Source organism: Rutilus rutilus (genome assembly GCF_951802725.1).
Source record: "Rutilus rutilus genome assembly, chromosome: 17".
Taxonomy (NCBI): domain Eukaryota; kingdom Metazoa; phylum Chordata; class Actinopteri; order Cypriniformes; family Leuciscidae; genus Rutilus; species Rutilus rutilus.
The window spans coordinates 17,922,347-17,943,368 of record NC_140230.1 but is presented as its reverse complement, the minus strand read 5'-3'; the positions used below and the strand labels follow the sequence as shown (position 1 = coordinate 17,943,368).

The following is a 21,022-nucleotide window of genomic DNA, read 5'->3' as shown; positions in this document are numbered from 1 at the left end:
TTCAACAGAAGAAAGAAACTCATATGGTTTTGGAACAACTTGAGGGTGAGTAAATTATGACAGAATGAAACATTTTGGGAGAACTATTTCAACAGATGTTTTAAAATGTATGAATTAAGTTCTGTGGATAGAAGAGGACGTTATGTTTTACAACATAAATTACACACTGCCATACGTCATTTTTGTACACGTAAATTAATGAAACGTTGCTGCATGTCAACTACCACAAGGACGTAAGTTAGTTGCGTGTTTGACAAATTAGACAACCGTTGTGTTCCTCATAAAGTAACTTGTCCGCAGCCTAACGTTACGTTTAAAAAAAAAAAAACAATTCTAGTCTAGGAATGGTTGTGTGTAATTTATTTTGTAAAAACAAAACGAAAGTATGAGTGAAGTAAATTCCAGAAATTATTTTGCGAAAAAAAAAAAGAAGGAACCCATGGACTGTTACTGAAGAGCTTCATTTCGACTCTCTTTTGGGTTTCTAATTTTCCCTTCCCAATATGGCGACATTCTGCGCATGATATCCATAGACAGTGATGATATCTCATAAACGTGGCACGTGAACGGTTTGTTGACTTAAAGCCTCGATCTACAAAACATATGCGAGCGATTTTCCTCCTAATACACATATGACGATCTGCGACTGTGCGGAAATCAGTCCACAAAACTGGCTGACGCTCGAGTGTTGTTGTTCGAGTTGAGTAGTGGGTGGTATTTGAAGGGTTTGCGGGGTTTGAAGAGTATAATCACAATCCAGATAAATAGTTTGGTACAGGTAAGATTTTTTTGGACCTAAAATATGCGTGTTTTATTCATACAGCAAAATATGAACAAAACAAACGGAGAGAGAAAACCTTGTTAAACAACAACAACAACAACAACAACAACAACAAAAATTCCTTCCGGGCGCTAATATACGATGAGGTTGATAACAAGTGCACTTATATGGCTGTGTGTAGTATGTAACATGTTTCTTGTGCGCGCGCGTGTGTTTTGTTTCATTTTACATCGAGTGTTTTTGGTGCAGTGTGATGTCAGGTCAGTTGAAGGAAAAATCTAGTAGAGGCGGAAGTCAGTCAGCTGCAGGAATGTCAGCTGACGCAGAAAACACAAACAATTGAACGTAGTCTCAACCATATTATTCGTTCATAGAATTGAACGGTGTTTTGTAGATTTAGTAGTTAAACATAACTGAATGTCTTTTTTTCTTTATCACTTAGGCTTTAGGTCTTCTGTTCTCTTATCTCAAACGTGAGGTTACATAAGAAGAGCACGTGACGCTGCAATAGAGGAACGTTTGACAGCGGTTGGAACTGCTGAGGGACGGACTGACTGAGGGCGGGTCACCACAGAAACGCTGTTCGCAACAAAATAACAGCGCTGTTTCCACTACGAACGTGTAAATATCTTTTTATGTTGTTTTTGTACCAAATGGAGACACAACAATTGCATTTGAATGTTTTATAGAACTGTTATTTTAATCCAAAATCGACCCTGAAAGCTAGCTCTTAGGCTAACATATGTGATGTCCGCTCAGCACTGTTCTTTTATAATTTTGAAATTTTGGTCTGTTTGCGTGTTTTAGTCAGTATGTCATTTTTTAAACCTTTAATTATATAATAACCCACTCTTGTTATTCTTGTGTTCTTCTTGACCAGGCACATTTATCATGGCTTCAGCGCAATGCACAAGATATTCCCTGTACTGGGAGGAGACTGAGTGCATGAGCTACTATGGGATGCTGTCCCTCCATGAGATCTTTGAAATCGTGGGCTCCCAACTCACAGAGAGTGATGTCGAGGTTTTGTCCTTTCTCCTTGATGAAACCTATCCTGGAAAACATCCCCTTGATCCAGAGGGATGGACTGAAGATTTACCTCCAGGGCCTGACGGATCTCCACAGGGTAATTCTCCATGTCCCCGGCTTCTGAATACATGGCGAAAAATACAGCCGCAGAATGAGCCGTGCCCCATCGCCTGTCGCCACCGACCCAAGAGTGGCGTTGAACTGCTGTTGGAGTTGGAGAGGCGAGGGTACTTGAGCGAGGGAAACCTCAGACCTTTATTGCAGTTGCTGCGGATTCTTACACGGCATGATGTTTTGCCCTTTGTCTCACAAAAGAAGAGAAGAACAGGTGAGTATCAGGTTTAAAACTACATTATACTGTAGAAGTAAAACAGTTATGTTTATGGTCAGATACTGATGTGTAACCTGTGCTTTTAGTGTCTCCAGAGCGAGAGAAGATAGACTACCCAGAGGTGGATACCAGACGGGACACACAAATCAGCCCAAACACAGATATACCATCCTTTGAAAACACACAAGACCACCAGTGGAGAGCAGGTGAGCAGAAATGACAGCTCAGCACATTCATTTATTAAAGTTTGTTAAAAGATTTTGACTCTGTTTTTCAGCCTTTTTCAAGGTCTAATATAATATATATATATATATATATATATATATATATATATATATATATATATATATATATATATATAATAGTTATATATAATATATAATAGTTATATATAATAGTTAATAAACGCCAGAGGAGAACTGGCCCCCGACTGAGCCTGGGTTCTCCCAAGGTTTTTTTTCTCCATTGGGTCACCTGATGGAGTTTTAGGACACCATTAGGTCACTTGATGGAGTTTTTCGGTTCCTTGCCACTGTTGCCTTTGGCTTGCTCAGTTGGGGATATTCTGGGGATATTTAATTTGATTTTATCAATCAATAAATTCCACTAGAAACAAACCTTGTTGTATTATTTTAATTTAATACTGTGAAGCTGCTTTGATACAATCTGTATTGTGAAAAGCGCTATACAAATATACTTGACTTGACTTGACTTGACTTAATAAAACAGCTGTTGTTGGCAAGTTGATTAAAAAGTTTAATCAAGTTAAAAGGCATATTTTTCACACTCTTTAGCCAAATGAAAACATTAAAGAATAATATTTAATCATTGTCATTTATATGTATCAGTATAACAATATACTAGTATAGATTTAAAGGGTTAGTTCACCCAAAAATTCTGTCATCATTTAAGCACCCACGTGTTGTCCCAAACCCGTAAGACTTTCCTTCATCTTTGGAACACAAATGAAGATATTTTTAATAAATCTGAGCCAGTTCTGTACTCTCCATTGACAGCTATGCAACTACCACTTTGACGCTTCAAAAAGTTTGTCAAGAGATCGTAAAACTAATCCGTATGAATTGAGTGGTTAAGTCCACATTTTCTAAAGAGACACGATCGCTTTATATGATGAACAGATTGAATTTAGGCTTTTATTCACATATAAACATTGATCAGCTGACATAAACAGAAGCTCAACTGAACATGCTTGACGTGCGAGAACAAACCTCTTGCGGAAGCTCAAAAACATGAACCTCATTGGCTCTTGGAGAAGCTCAAACATGCTGCGTTACACACGAGAATGAACCTCATTGGTTTTTGCAGATTCTCAAATGTGCCGTGTAGGGATGCGATCCGATACCAGCGCTTTTTTAAATTTTTTTTACAGAATTGTATAAATCTGACCATTTAGTGGAAAAAAAGATTATTTAGTGGGGAACAAATAAGAGACAATAAGTGTAGCACTAAATTGATAAAAGGTTACACATTGCTCTTTGTATTGTTGTAAAATACATTCATGAAAAACAAGTATAGCCTATATATACTATCAAATTAAGACATCTTTTAAATGTATTGCGCAGCTGTTTAATGAAGCAGCAACATAAGATAGGACAGAACAAGAAAGGCTATCAATAATCTTTCATTTCGCAAAAGTATTATGATATGAAAGGCTCCAATACAGTGCGGCACAAAGCGCTTATGCGCATCCCGAGTCCATAATGATGCGCTTAAAGCAACATGGAGTCACAGCGCGCAACGCTTCGAGTCCGCATTGAAAAGTTCAAAGCACAAAGAAAATACATATTGATGCGTAGTGTATTATACAGTATCAATCTGTGCAATAGTTTATTGAGCCTTTTCTTTTAACAGTTTTAAATTTCAGTAACTGTGCGTGTGAAGAACAATTATAGTGCTCTATACTCTAGTGTTGTGATATAACAGACACCCGGTAGAAAGTAACATGATTAAGGTACAGCAATAAAGTCCAGCAAGATAAAGCAAGTTTTATGCGAAACCATAGACCCTTTATCTACAGATCAAGTATAATAATAGTAACATTGAATCATCTTGGAGAGAATTTCATCGTGTTGACTGTCGTAACCGAACGGCGCTGTTTGAACGCTGAATGGAGAATGACTGACAGCTGCAGCGGAGGGAAGAGTTTACGTGAACTTGAATTTAATGACTTAAATATTCATTTCGACCTCACATTATACTATAGAATACAGAACACTTATAATATAGTGCATGAAAACTTTACGGTGCTTTATAATGTTTTTGTGCCTTTTGTGGGGCTTAACAATAACACAGAATAGTATACGTACAATATCGGATTTGGATCGGTCTCGTCTGACCGATACCCGATCCGGCCAAGAATGGCAGTATCGGAGCCGGTGCGATACTAAGTATCTGATCGGTGCATCTCTAGTGCCGTGTAACACAAAAGAATGAACCTAATTGGTTCTTGCAGAAGCTCAAATGTGCTGCGTTACACACAAGAATGAACCTCATTGGTTCTTGCACGTCATGCAAACATACTTGAGCTGATGAATGTTTATAATTGAATAAAAGTCTAAATTCAATCTGTTCATTATATAAAGCGATCGTGTCTCTTCAGAAAATTTGGACTAAATCAATTAATTCATATGGATTAGTTTTATGATCTCTTGATGAACTTTTTATAGCATCAAAGTGGTTGTTGCATAGCTGCCAATAGAGGGACAGAAAGCTCTCAAATTTTATTAAAAATATCTTCGTTTACTTTCAGAAGATGAACAAAAGACTTATGGGTTTGGAACAACATGAGGGTGAGAAATTAATGACAGAATTTTTATTTTTGGGTGAACTAACCCTTTAAAGTGTCATGAAACCCCCTGTTTCAGCACCAGTTTGTCCTCAATACAGTTTGAAAAATGCTTCAAAGTGGGCATGGTAAGCTGAGGGGGAAGAGGGGAGACTGACATCACAACAAGGGTTTTATTTTGCTGTCATTGAGTTAAAAGCATCAAAGCTTCCTAAAGATCCACGCTGCAATTCACCATTACACTCAACAAAACTAAGATATATTATACATGTATTATAAGATCACCGTAAATTACACAAATACATACATATCCTTTGACAGCTATAATTTAATGCACAAATAAATGCACAGCTGTTCGCATTTGTACACTGCATCGAAAATGTATATGAAACGCTGTTGCATTTTTAAATAACTTTTAAAAATAAAATAGCCTTTTTAAGGCTTTTTTAAATAAAAAGATCAAGTGAAAATTATTAAAGGGGTGGTTCAGTCTGATTTCACTTTTCTAACTTTAGTTAGTGTGTAATGTTGCTTTTTGAGCATAAACACCATCTGCAAAGTTACAACGCTCAAAGTTCAAAGCAAAGGGAGATATTTGCTTTTAAAGAAATCGTTTTTAAGGACTACAACAAACGGCTGGTATGGACTACACAACATTCCTCACGGGTTAGTGACATTACCAACCCTAAAATTTACATAAACCCCGCCCCCGGGAACACGCAGTCCATGTTGAGAAGAGGCAGAGTTGTTGTGAGTCAGCTCAAACTGTAGCATCCGTCTTTTCACATGCAATAGAAAGTCACTCTGTGTGCATCTCACAACAGTTCCTATACGAGCTATTTATAGATTATCATGAAAGAATATGCTAATTGAAGATAGTTAACTCCACATCAGCAACATAAATTCATAAACTAACTATTCAGAGACGTCCTGTTGCATTCTACGTGTTGTCACTTCTTCTTGAGTCTCTCCATCTTTGTCTGACTCCGTTTGAACATAAAAGGCAGAACAGTTTCTGTCATTTTAGTGTGTGTCTGCGTGAGGTAATCGGAGCTGCTAACACACAAGCTCTTGAAACCCCGCCCTCTGTGTCGGGAGCAGCAGCATATTTGCATTTAAAGGGCCAAACACAAAACGGTGCGTTTTTGCTAACCCTCAAAAAGTAACAACTTTAACATGCTATATAAAATTATTTGTGGGGTATTTTGATCTAAAATTTTACACACACACTCTGGGGACATCAGAGATTTATTTTACATGTTTGAAAAGGGCATTATACCACCTCTTTAATAAAATGGACAAAGAAACACCTTACATAGAACAAGTGACAGGTCTATTAGTTTGCATTTACATTCTAAGACTTAATGCACATCTATTTTTACTTACAGTATCAGATTGTTTAATTTCGTCTGTTGCTATGATTATGTCATTGTCAATAAATGCAATTTTATAATCACTGAAGCAGTCAATCACTTGGTTACATTCAGTGCCTGCTCAACTGAGATCTACACTCCTGCAAAAAAAAGCGTGCGGTGAATGAAAACTCCAATGTTTTGAGTAGTGTTAAGTGGATTCTGACTAACTTAAACACCTCTGATTGGCCAGAGGCACGCTCAATAAATATGTTTGGGATTGGCTTCAATGATCATTGCTGCAAAAACACACTGTAAATAGAAACCTTTGGCGCTCTTCACAGAGCGCTTACACAGATACACACGGAAGTGTTTAAAAGTGTTACCGAATATAACTGGTGCTCGCCTGCTCGGTACTGCAGAAATGCTGGTATCGTCACATTTTTTAAATGTCAGTACTGACTTGGTACCAAAGTACTGGTACTTTTGACAATCCTAGTTTGAACTGATTGACTGAAATGAATTGAATTTACCATGCTGTAGAGCTGCACGATTCTGGATAAATTGAGAATCACGATTTTTATTTTTATTTTTTCAAACCGAGATCATGAGTTTTGACTCACAGTCCTGCAGTGAGACTTCTCTTACGATGACCGTCAAATTGTCTTTGTTTTTCAAGAAACGTCATGACCAAAATTAACATTAAATATTTCTTTGTAGTAGGCTTGCTACGATATTCTGTGTTACCGGTGTTCAGAAGCAAGTTCAGTTACATCACTTGCAGCACCACCCCAATATGATTTATTTTTATTTTGATAAAATCATTTAGTTCAGTTAGAGAACAGACACTACAATTAAAAACTGTAAAAAAAATGTCTGCTTAATAAATCATGAGCTGAACGAGAGTCACAGCACAGATCAGCAACAGGAGTCAGATTTAATTTATCATGAGAGTGAGGAGCTGACTAATAAGATGATTGCGGAATATTTGGTGTCAAAGCGAAATGTAAAAACGCCTATTTAAGCTAATTTGTCATTGTACCGTTTTGTTGTTGTGTTTTTCATTAAGAATAATAGACTAATGAATTCACCAAGCAATCCACCCCCGAATTGGCGCTGATTTGAAAGCGAAACTAAAATGCGCACAGCCGCACGGGCATTCATAACGGTGCGTGTCCACGGGCGCGGAGCGTGCAGAACAGAGCGAGCGTTTTCAGTTCATTCCTATAGTAGGAATTATTTGAAAATGATCGCTCTGCTCCGCAGCATTATGAATGACTGTGCGGATGTGCGTATTTTAGTTTTGCTTTCAAATTAGCGATTTCAAAGCCCCCGCCGGTGATACAGGTATTGTGTTGTCACACTTCGATTAACCAGTGGGAAACTATCTTCACCATCACATCCCTTTTTTGTAGCCACCATTTCAATCTCGCGTGTAATGTAGTTCACTGTGAACGTACGTGTCATTGATTGATGATTTAAAAGTCTGAACGAATTTTCCTGCGTGTCCGTTTTTAACGCGTCTTGATTGTCGTACAGTCTGACATCAATGACAACTGAGATCTTACAGTGTGAACTGTGAAGGCTTAAGCTTGGTTTATACTCGACACGAGTGCGAAGGTGCGCGCGGCAAAAATGAAGTCATTGCGGTGTGGGCGGTCGTGCGCGTTGCAAGACCCAATTTCGCTTGGCGGTGTGCACGACTTTTTTTGTAACAGCGCGCAGCCCCCTATCGTTTCAAAGAATAGTACAACGGAGAGCGCGTCAAGTATAAACGCCTCGTCCGTTTGGGGAGGTGCGCGCGCAGTCTGCGGAGACTCGCACTGCAGAGCCAGGCGAAAGTATAAACAAGGCGGTTACAGTGAGGATCATGTTTGTACAGTCTGACAAGGAACAATCGTAAAGGACATTAATAAATCGCACAGTGTGCACCCTGCTTTAGTGAAGCGCTGCGAAGCTTCTGGCTCGACGGGTTTTGGGCTCTGTGCTACAGGTCCAAGGGTACCTAGCCCTAGTTATCATGTGTATTAATCTGTTGTCATACCTGTGTCAGGGGCAGGCTCTTCTCAGACAACAACCACCCCTGTCCGACGGAAGCGAGGTAGAGGTCACCATTGGAGAAGAAAATCTGGGGGAAAGCCTGTAATCCAGCCTCAACCAACACCCAACAAAGTGACCTGCGGTAAGAGCATTTTTTTTACATTTTAATCTCTCTTACCAGAATTCTTTGAATATATGAATCTCTTTGCCTTTTCATTTCTCTCTCCTTTTGTTTGATTTTACAGTATCTATAAAATCCTTTAGAGCTCAACAGTTTATAATGAACCAATCATTTATTCATTAGTGCCTGAACCTCTAATGCTGTCAGAATGAAAGTGTCAAACCGTCACACAATAGGTCAATGTTAAACGTATGTCATCTCCATTCATCCCTTTATGAATTCCCTGCACACTGCACTATTATCACTTTGAGTTTCATTCTGACTGGACTCAAAGGCTGCTCACACCAAAGCCTCTTTATGCTTTTGCTAGATGGGAGCTGTCCTGCCATCAGGGCATTGCTAAAATCTCTTCAGAACAGAGCACATGAGTGACACTGAGTGGCAATAATGGCACAGTAGGTAAGGAATACCAAACTATTTGTTAGGAAAGAAGGCATTGTGTGAGGCATTTATTTTCTGCAAGGACTGTTTTTCTGGGACATTCAAGTCTCAAAATACCAATGGCCCCAATTTACCTCATGCTCCAATTTTCTGTAAACCATTAAAAACCGAACAAGTTTTCCTGTATAATGCCCTTGTGGGAGCTGAATGTCTCATGATGACGTTTAATAGAGATGCTCATGTCAATGGCAATTTTGCAGTAGTTTATTATTTATTTTTGTCACTATAATAGGTAGTGTTTTCTTCGTAACAGTGCAGATACATATCCTATAATCATTTTATCTGCATGATTTTGCCTCCTTTCAACACTTTTCATCTTTGGCTTCACAGTGCATCTTCTGGTGTTACTAAAAATATAAATATATGTTGTTGATTTTTGACAGAAATCAGATTTTCACCATCTTTAAATGTGTGGATTCTTTCCAAATATATGTCTGATGCATGAGCCACACACTGAACCTCACACTTTCAAAACGTAAATGAAAATCTGGGAACTCTATTAAAAACTCAATAGATTATTTATTCTATTGTAGATCTATATATAGATCTATTGTGATCATTGATTTTAAAAGGATAAAAGTATAAAAATGTGGATGAGTTATGTTACGTTACTCAAATAACCTAATTCATGCATAAGGGTGCCATCTTGTTTTTTCAAACGTGTGTGAGTCAGGCTCTAGACACGTTCTTTGTCTGCCTCATTGCACCAAGATGCGCAGTACTGGTCAGTTTCACTCTATTGTTACAGATGCTTATTGACCCTTTATATCTGCTTGTACAAAGACTGCATGGCTCTGGTAACCTTTCTCATTACGTGCGCTGCAGGGGGTTCTTAAACCCTCAATTGAACCTGCTTATTTCCTTGCATATTCATGTCTTCTGCTCAAAGCATTTTGCTTTTGCTAAAGGCAACAAGCAAATCCAAAGTTATAATGTTTTTGATTATAGTCTGTTATGTACTTATTATCCTAGTAGCAGTTGCTCTTATCAATCAAAAGTAATACAGTAGAGGTCTGCGCGGGATGGATTTTTGGATCCCGGTCCCGAAGGATTTTTCCTTCAAAAATGCAGCTCCCGTCCGATACGTTCCCGCTTTGTCCCGTTCCCGCCCGCATAAGCCCGTAGGGATTTTTCAGTCCCGGTCTGGTTAGATTCTGTCTCGTCCTGGTGTCTATAGGCTATTTTCCCCAATTTCCACACACACGACTCTCCAGATCTCCAGCTGCAGACTTCTAGATGCTGTTAGATAATTATATATCGCGGGGGCCCACGAGTCATTTCTTTCTCTTGCTTCCTGCACATATATCAGTATCTTCCCTCCTGCATCCGTATTTACCAATTCAAAACTTGAGGATTGCAGACCTCTATAAAACAGTAATTTGGTGCAGCACAAGATTGCTTAATGGTTAACATATTCATTAAAGACTCAAATTACAGAAAAGGTTCTTTTTTAACATTTCTTTCTCAGAAACAAGATTGTATAATTAAGATTTGGTCACTGATTGCATTTTTATACCCAATAGTCAGGATAGTGCCACATTTAACTTTTGACAGGAATGAAAACGAGGCTGCGAGGGAGAGAAGTACAATGCGTACGATGGATTATACTGTTGTTTAACAACATAACGTTGTTTCAGCCGATGAAATGTCATTCGGGGAAAAAAACCCTCAGTAGACAAAAACTACAAATAACATTTTTAAAAGTTGAGTAGTGACTCTTATATGATCTAGGACCTGTACAGTGCGTGCCATTGTAAAGACCGTAACTCTCACAGCCTTGTTTTCATCCGCCTTAAATTCAATATGGCATCTAACCTGACTATGGTCTATTGCAGTTGTGATCATTTATGTGCACAAGACAATGTTTCAATTATGCTTTAGACTTGCTTCAATCCCCCTGCTTCCTTCATGGTTCGATTTTCAGACGGAAAAGTACACTCACATTCTTTGCTTTTATTTCTATCACATTTTTCATCAACTTCTCTATCCCTTTTTCTGCTCCTTTTCTTTTTCCTTTGGATAAGCAGTTTTCTGTGTTAATAACTCCTGTGGTGTGCCTGAATGAAATGTCTTAAAGAGATTATTGAATATTGGGCCTTTGAGACCGAGAATGCATCAGCCTGTATTTCCTGGTGTCTCTTATCCAGTAAAACACTGGTTATTGTCATTCCACTTCTTATTTAAAGCATTGATCCTCTCCCCTCTGTAACTGAGCTTTGATGCAGCAAAAGCTAATCTACTTTCTGCACTGACCTTTTGTTTAGTGAGTTGAGAATCCTTTGTTCCCTAACTTACCTTACCTCTCCCTTAAACATTAGCTTACTGTACACTGCACTGTGAGCTTTTTTGACCTATAAAATGTTCATAAACCAACCTTCAATCTTAAATGGTTACATGTAAATTTGAATGCTCTCTATTGACTGAGATCCACACTGGAGATGCTTGTTATTCAGATTATCTCAGACAACAAGTTCTGCTATGCCATGAATGACCTTTGAACTTTCACCTTTGTTTTACTCCTGAACTAGCTGAACATGCTGTTTGCTGTGTTGACTCCGCATTTGATCTTGGCAGGTTGACTCAAGAATGAGTAGAAAAAGCAGGAGAATGGACAGAGTGAAAGAGACAGAGCTCACAACAAAAACAAGTGTGTGCTGTCCGCTCTGTCCGATCATACACAGTCAAGACATGTGTGTGCTTTTACTCACGCGCCTGGTCCATGTCCTAAGGTAAAGAACCCCCTTCCTAACTCGCATAGGAGGAGGGGTGAATCTAATACTCTGTGTTCAAATGTCAGTTTTCAGTTGTTACTGTCCACTTCCCCAGTTACATGTGCTAAACGATGAACTAGATTTGGGAAAAAATAGGAACAAAATCCTCTCTGGAGGGGTTGTTGGCCTCAGTGTTTCACAGAACTGACTCAAAGAATTCATGAAAAATTCCTTGGAAATTTCTGGGAGTCCATGCTAATTTGCCTATATTACACCAACATTACATGACATGAAATTACTATGTTTTCAGTATAATCTATGTTCAAAACAAGCCATTCTACAGTCGTTGGCCAAACTCAGCGGCAAAGCTCGGTTTTGCGATGTTTTGTCTTCAAAAAACTCCTCTGTGAACCTTTGTTGGAGCAGTTCTGAGGAAAATGACCCAACAGTTCTTGTTTAGACCCATACCAGTGTTTTGTATGTGTTTTCAGCATTGAAACTTTAATATTTAAAAACTTTAAACTTTTAAGTAAAGTTAACAGGTACCTTAAAGGGATAGTTCACCCAAAAATGAAAATTCTGTCATAATTTACTCACCCTCAAGTTGTTTCAAACCTGTATGAATTTCTTTTTTCTGCTGAACACAAAAGAAGATATTTTGAAAAATGTCTGTAACCAAACAGTTGATGGACCCCATTGACTTCCATAGTATTTTTTTTTTCCTACAATGGAAGTCAATGGGGTCCATCAACTGTTTGGTTACAGACATTTTTCAAAATATCTTCTTTTGTGTTCAGCAGAAAAAAGAAATTCATACAGGTTTGAAACAACTTGAGGGTGAGTAAATGATGACAGAATTTTCATTTTTGGGTGAACTATCCCTTTAATTTATTAAATCGAATTTTGCCAGTGTTTTGATTTTGTAGAATTGAAGTAGACACTGGTTGTAAAGTTAGTAAAATAGTAGCCTGATAAGCTCATTCTAGACCCAAGAGGTTTGAACCTGCAGTCTCCATATGAATTAGAAAGTGTTGCTTTCTCACACACAAACAAAGAAATGATGTATGAACTTTGCCTGCTTGACCAAAAAATGAGACATAGCAAAACTATTGCAACGACGTTCATCCAAAACTGCTTGTTTCTCTCTCTCTCTCTTCCTCTCCTTTCTCTATGTCCACAGTTGAAAAACAGACTGACACAAGTGTCAGGAACAAAAACAAGTTGGCCATCCTCACATACTAAGAGAGGGAGAGAATGAAAGAAAAAAAAAAAAGTCAAAAGAAAAGCTTGACCCTGACTTATGTGTGCAGTCGGTCAGCCTTTGGCCCTCGTTTCTCTCCCTCCATCTTGGTTTGTTGTTCAGCAGAAAAGAGGGATCGAAATAAGTGTGGAAGCTCTTCGCATGGAGCAACACCCCATAAAATGATGCACTTTTATTTTTTATTTTTAGAAAAATAGTTAGTTATTGTTTGTTTATTTTGAAGAAATTTACCATATATTTACAAAATATCTAAATATTTGTGAATTCATGTTATTTATTTATTACTTTTTTTTTATGCTCTGGGATGCACAAATGCACAAAAATCATAATGCTTACAGTGGACGCATTACATATATTAACAAAAAAAAAACTCCACTGAGCTGCTTATTATATATACCTTCTGTGAGAAAAACCATTGTCCTGTATTAGTGTTTGTGACGAGCTCTGATAATGTTTGTTTAATTGAACTAAAAGTGCTCTGTAAATGTGTGCTGTGTTTAAAAGAACGTTAAAGAAGTTTTGTGTTTCGAGTCTGCTTTCCAACCTGCATTACAAATTATTTTTTGGAACATTCTTGAGGGGGGGGGGGCACCATGATCTTTTAAACTTGACACAATAAGTAATGTTGTTCCTGTACGGTAATAAGTCAATTTACATTCTTGTTTTAAAGGGGTCATGACATGTTTTTTTATTTTTTTATTTTAATATGTTCCTTGAGGTTCACTTATAATGTTAGTAAAGTTTTTTGCACGAAAAAAACAAAAAAACATTTTATGGAAAAACTATTATTTTCTATTTTCATTCTGACCCTTTGTCTGAAATGTTCAGTTTTTAAGGGGCAACTCCTTTAAAGGGATAGTTCACTTTGAAATTAAATTTTGGTATGTTTTAGCTTACCTCAAGGGCATCCAAGATGTAGGTGTCTTTGTTTCCGCAGTCAAACCGTTCTTAGCCGGTCAGTCATATAATGCAGGTCTATGGTGACCACCTCGAAGAGCATGCACAGAGAAGTCCAAATTAAACAATTCCCCATCGTAAGTACACATTGATGGCCTAAGACACGAAACGAACAGTATTTATATCGTTTTTACCTCTTGTACACAACCACGTCCAAGTGATCTGAGGGCGCGCGCGCTTCCTGGTGTGTGACGAGTCCGACTAAGTGCGCAGACTAAGCCAGAACGCGCGCGCGCCCTCAGATCACTTGGACGTGGTTGTGTACAAGAGGTAAAAATGATATAAATACTGTTCGTTTTCTCACACAAACCGCTCGTTTTGTGTCTTAGGCCATCAATGTGTACTTACGATGGGGAATTGTTTAATTTGGACTTCTCTGTGCATGCTCTTTGAGGTGGTGACCATAGACCTGCATTATATGACTGACAGACAAGAACGGTTTGACCTAAAAATATCAAAATTGAAACTACTGCGGAAACAAAGACACCTTCATCTTGGATGCCCTTGAGGTAAGCTAAAACATACCAACATTTAATTTCAAAGTGAACTATCCCTTTAAGGCTTGTCAGTAAAGGCCACTGTTCTGATTGGCTAACATCATTGCATAGGAAACCGTATCAACACTGTTGCATGTAAGTGTTTTGACATTCACAGACAAAGCATTATGAAATCATTTACTTAAGCAGCTGCTGTCACACCCAGTACAGTTGTCTGCTTCAGTTTCTTTTTGAACTCTCCATTACACTGTCGTCTTAACAAACACACAATCCTCTGACACGATCTGGGACGCCATTAAAATAAACGATCCACTTGTGTCCGACGCCGGGATCCTTCTAAAGTCTGCACAGAGACGCAAACGATCTGTTGAAACTGGACGCGTCAAAGCAAACGTTCTTTCACTCTTACATTTGTGCTGTTGCCGACAGACTCAAACGCGTGGAGTATGTCAGAAACTGAATGCGCATCTGTACACTGTATCCAGTGTAGAGAGTGTCAGTGATTATCATGGGTTCTATTTGCTTTTGACGTGACAACACTCACAATATCAGCCGTTAAGAGGCTGAATGCCAGTGGCTGGGGCCTATGGTGAAATGATGTTTAAATATTCGTCGATGTCTTGCTTTGACGGCGGTCATATGCAAATATATTGTGACGTCAGATCACGCAATATCTAAACGAGTCATTTTTGGAGCTTGAAGTAAATGCTTTGTTTATAATGAGGAGGACGTTTTAAGTTATGAAACTGGCAGGATGTTGTAATGGTACACATACCTCAAATATGACAAAAGATCAAGATAAATTTGATTTGTCATGTCAGGACCCCTTTAACATACAGTACTAGTAGCGTCAGTAATAAATCTAAATAGGTTTGACCTCACATCATGGAGTAGTTTCCTTGTCAAGTGTTAAGTCTGCATCTGAAATGGGTAATCTTTGAACAGTATAATTTAGTAAGGGCCATTATGTGAATGGTTATTTTTTTCTTAATTATAATGATCAAAAGAAGCTTTATTGGCATGGTAAAATAAAGCATTACATTGCCAAAGCATTAGTAGGATAGTATACACTCTACAGAGTTACACTGTCTTTCATATTAATCCTTGTCTCACTTGCATTTAAAAAAAATAATAATCTTGGGTTGCACTTTATAAGGTGACATAGTTACATTGTACTTACTCAAATAAGTACTGAGTAATATTAATTAACTTATTACTATAGTAAGTACTTGTAGTAATGTGTAACTAAGTCACTTTAAAATAGTGTTACCAAATCTTGTAATTACACTACTGTTCAAAAAATGTGGGGTCGATAAGATTTATTTAATTTATTTATTTAAAGAGTAATGTTGTGAAATATTATTACAATTTAAATCTAATTTATTACTGTCAAAGCTGAATCACTCCAGTCTTCAGTGTCACATGATCCTTCAGAAATCGTTCTAATATGCTGATTCGGTGCTCAAGAAACCGTTCTTATTTTATCATCAATATTGAAAACTGTTGTGCTGATCTTTTTTAGTGGCAATGTAAAAGTCTTTAATGCCACTTCAATTTAATGTGTCCTTGCTGAATCAAGTTATTTATTTCTTATAAAAAAAAAAAAGTCTTTCTGACCCCAAACGGTAGTGTAATTATATTTACTAGCTAAGCCCTCTGCTGTGTGCTGTTCCTGCATTGATTAAAGAATTAAGGGAATGTGTATGTCTGGATATTTTGCCCCAGTCAATTTATGAATAACACCAGGACAAAGTTATCATTCCCAAAGTGCTACTGTTCACAATTACTTCATAAATACAGTATATTCAAGCATTTGAACAATGTTTTATTCATTTTCACTAATGAATATATTTAGTGTCATCGCTTACTCCCCTACATTACTGGATGGTTTTATATTTCATATTGACTGTTGCTTTGTAAACGTCCCAACATGCAAAAGGGTGGAGTTTGTGGTGGAGCTTTGGTTGTAGAAAGGTTGGATTTGTGTTGCAGCAATGTTCTGAAGATTGATGGGTCCACTTCCTCCTCTGACCTCTGAGCTAATGACATGAAAGGAAATGACATCACTGCGAAGCTCTGGTTCAGTATGTATACTCCAATCGTATTTTGCCGTCTCTGTTCCCTGTGCTGTTGCATGACATCAGTTCTACCTCCACTGTTTGGTAAAGCCAACCTGCTTCATTCTGCCTAGCAATTACGGCCCCTACAGAATTCAGATGCACATATCAAAGTATAAATATCACCAGATCTGTCGACTTTGAATGTGAGCCCATCTCTGGATTTAGCTTGAGGTGCTTTCAGTCCACCTGAACTTCCTGAACGGCCTCAGTTTATGTGCTTTCATAATTCACTCACATCTCTGCGACCCGCAAATATGCAAGTACTATGTTCAGTTGACATGTTGGACTTTACCAATGTGTTTCCAAGTCCCTGTGTGCCTGCAAATAATTTGAGTGCCACCACATGATGAATTGATCTAGATCTCCCCCTCCTTAAGTGCAAATCCTGAACTAGCCTACTGGTTTCAAAAGCCTTAATGACTACAAGTGAAGAATCTGGGTCGATCGACTCCAAAATCTCAATGCTAAACATTTTGAAGATGTTGGCCTCCATTATCAAGTAGATCTCGGAGCTGATGCCGTATCACGAGGAGTTCGATTTTTGTGCATTCTGGTTTAACACACTGTCCGTAACAGTTCAAAATTTAAAAACTGCAAAGGAACTTGCGTGAAGCAAATCTGTGTGAATCATTGCTATTCTTAGTTATTTTTATACCAAATTTTTTTTTGGTATAAACAAATAAACTGAATATCAAGTCACATTATGACTGTATTTCTGCCCTCCTTTTGACCCCCCCACTGATCTGCTTCATTTCTCGTGTTCTCCCCCTTTCCTCCGCTGCTGTTTTTCTCATTTCTCTCCATCCTTGCTGCAAAAAAACCTTCAATTTCAAAACGGATCTTCACAAATCCAACTTCTTTGCCCCTTTGCATGCCATCCTTCATCCCACCCTCCTCTCTTTCTCTGTCTCCCACGCTCTTACGCTCTCAGATATCCGACTGCGCGTGCGTGCGGAGTATTCGGAGCATGAGACGGCCCTTCGTGGAGGAGTTTCTTCAGACAAGCAGCAGCCGCTGGAGAGGCAGTTTGAACTGTTCAGCCGAGCGAACCTGCTGCTCCGCGCACGGGATCTGGGCTCCATTGTCTGTGACATCAAGTTCTCAGAACTGGCCAACCTAGATGCTTTTTGGGCAGACTACCTGAGCGGGGCTCTGCTCGAGGCACTGAAAGGGGTCTTCATCACAGACTCTTTGAAAAGGGCAGCGGGACAGGAGGGGGTCCGCCTGCTTGTCAGTGTGGATCAGGATGACTACGAGGAGGGCAGGAAACTGTTGCTTGGCAACCAGACACATAATGGGACAAACTGGGACACACAAAGGTGAGTGTGAGTTTGTAAGTGCATTTTAATGCGTGTATTTTTTTACTCATGTGGTACGATAATGATCATACATTAGTGCTGACACAGTATGATTTTCTTATATAGCCTCTTATTACACCCTCTATATTAACATGTAACCACCAGGGGGTGTTAGAAAGCAATTTGTCCTATCCCCTTTTTTGCTACCAGGAGAGAAACAGTGTTATTTATTTTAGTATTATCTATATACTTATTGTAGTATTTGGAATTACCTTTTATTTATTTTATGTTTTTAGTTTTAATTCTAATATTAGTTTTAGTTATTTTGTCACATCATTTTGTCATTAAGTTTTTTTTTTTATTATTAAACTTTTTTTCAGTTACAGTAGTTGCAAAGAGTTTTTCATGAAATATTTATATTTCAGCTTTATTTTAATTAACAAAAACTATTTGAATAGTTTTAGTAAACAAAAACAACACTGGTGAAAAAGTTGTAGATATTAAATAAGTGATTTTTAAACCGTCACTCTTCTAAAGCCAATAATATATATGTGTATATGAAGACTTCAGATGCAAAAGCCTCTAAGTGCCATCTGAAATTTTCTTCTAAAATGATCATTTTTATCAAGTTTGTATGTTTATGTTCAGTTATTTCACTTTAATGACAATGAAAAATACCTATTAATTGTCATTAAAGTGAAATTACTGAACTTAAATATACAAGCTTGATAAAAATGATTTCAGATGGCACTTACAAGCTTTTGCATCTGAACTCTTCATATATATATATATATATGTATGTGTATATGTGTGTATAATTTTGATTATTAAAAACTAATTTCATGGAAAACAGTTGTTTTACAGTTTAAACCCCATGCTCCAAGTGCCTTTTTATGAGTATGGAATGTATAAAATCATTAAATAAAGCTATACATTTTTTTTATGAATGCAAATATGACACAATAACATCTGCAATCAAAGGCTTTTTTGTTGGGATTTTAATGTATATTTTGTGTAAATACTGATTAGTTTGCTTCATAGTCTACAGAATTGGTTTCAAAGCTATTCTGCAAGTTCCCATATGTGTAAAGTGATGTGTATCATGTTTCCTTCACAGGCCCTGAGAAATGTCATTTTCACACGGGACCTTCAGTTGTGATGGATGAAGAAGATGTTTTGCCTTTTTATTTCATTACCCATTGAGAGTTGGTGACCCTGCTGGGATGGAGAGCCTATTGGAGGAGACTAGATTAAACTGGGCAGCCGTTTTGTTGGACACAAGAATCATTTTCCTTCCGAAACTGTCAGACCGTTCAGAGGTTAGGTTCAGATGTGGGGCTGTTTCTCTCCACGGCAGGTCAGTTTAAACATGGACGAACACACAATACTATACCCATAGAAGAAGAAAACCAGGAGGGAGGTTCTGCATCTATGAATCCCACTTACTCTGCCCCAGGTGGTATAGATTATTTATTTATTTTTCAAAATGTGATGACCTACAGTGAACCCTGGAATTCAAGTTATGTTAACTTTGTTTGGGAAATGTAAAATAACCTCTTTCTTTGATAAAAGATAGAAAGTATGGGAATATACAAAAAATATGTACTGTAACTCAAAGGAATTACAAATCAATCTACAAAAAAAAAAAAAAACATTTAAATGTATAATTAACAAAAGATAAGGATTTTTATTTTTAGCATATCTCCTGTTTTGATAGGGTTTGAAAGATTAAATGCTAACTTAATTCTTAAGATTTTGGGCTGGTAACGATGCATCAGAAGACCAAAGTCACACTTCCACCATCGGGCCGGCGGATATGTTGCGTAACCGAACTGCTCTGAGTGGTCTGTTGTACTGCTTGTAAGAGTCACATATAGATGGCTTTTGAAATCCTTTATACAGTACTTGCCAACATTGCCAACATTTGGAAATGCCACAAGATGGAGTAAAGATTCATGCTGATCTATTCCAACAAAGACTTTCTACAGTGTGCACCACTGTGAGACTACATTTGTCCCGACAACTCCATGTTACCATGCTGTTTGTCTCAGAAACAAGGCCAGCAAGTCGTGGATTATCAGGGCCTTTAGATGCCTTTGTAAATTGCAGATAGAAAAATGATAGGTAATTATAATTAGATGACTGCTGATTTGACACCAGCCTTGACACACAACCAGACTTACCTCTGGTCCTGTTTCTATAACGTGTTGCCCTTTTTGTTATATTTGTACTTTTATGACAGAAAGAGAAATGTTTAGTAGTAGTTAGTGGTAATTCATTTTGGAACAGTCCTGTCATAATTGGGAGTGGAAAATTGAACACTTTTGTGTTTTGATGTTTTTGTTTAAACATATTACTTGATGTTGTTTTGGAATATGTACATTTAAGTAAATATGATTCTTAATAAATTACTGTCAGAAAATAGTTGTGTCTCTGATATTGTGTGATAAAATGTTTCATTTCTGTTTTTAAATTCCTTTTGGGAATGTTAAGGCCAAATTCCTCTAAGTATTGCTTATATTTTCCAGTTCATTTATGGTTTTAGTATGAATTACATTATGCACCTGTGATTAATTGTATACTTTAGCGCCCATAATCACTGAAACTTTTTGTTAAACCATTTAGCGATTATAATATATTAATGTCTATTAATATATTGGACACAAAATATAGACTAAATAATGTGTACAGTGTATAGTTGTATCATGTATAATTATATAATATATGATGGTAATATACATAATTAAAATGTTTACAATATTAGAGAGCTATATGCAATAATATTTAGTTATTGTTAAATAGTGTTTTCTATGCTTTTGCACCCCCTTGTGGATTTAAGGATCATTAACTGGGGTGTGATTTTGTGTGTGTGTTTTTTCTTGTTAGGAGCAGCTTGCTGGACTAATACACACACACACACACATATATATATATATATATATATATATATATATATATATATTCCCTGCGTTTAAACACTTGCTGACTCAGATGGTTGGGATTTTGAATAATTTTACACCAAGCAAAGAGGGTGAGCGAAGAGTGCCCACTGGATCCCAGCTGTGTCTCAAACAGGTTTTACACCATGAGGTTATAGTCTACACTCATTTACAATTTGCTTCAAAACGAACATCTACTAATGGTGGCTAATAGTATTTATGTACAGGCTAAGATGCTTTCTTTTGAACTATTAGTATTATTAAAGTCACCCTATCCG

General features: G+C 37.5%; 1 protein-coding gene across 1 annotated transcript; it reads left to right on the top strand.

The window, feature by feature from the left end:
- Positions 1–628: 628 nt before the first annotated feature.
- dedd1 (death effector domain-containing 1) lies at positions 629–20,229 on the top strand. The gene is made up of 7 exons (XM_084384696.1): positions 629–778; positions 1,224–1,402; positions 1,662–2,138; positions 2,228–2,347; positions 8,353–8,481; positions 17,439–17,826; positions 18,923–20,229. Exons 3-7 carry the CDS (start codon positions 1,673–1,675, stop codon positions 18,927–18,929), a joined length of 1,110 nt encoding a protein of 369 aa, XP_084240822.1. The 5' UTR covers positions 629–778; positions 1,224–1,402; positions 1,662–1,672; the 3' UTR covers positions 18,930–20,229.
- The last annotated feature ends 793 nt before the right edge of the window (positions 20,230–21,022 follow it).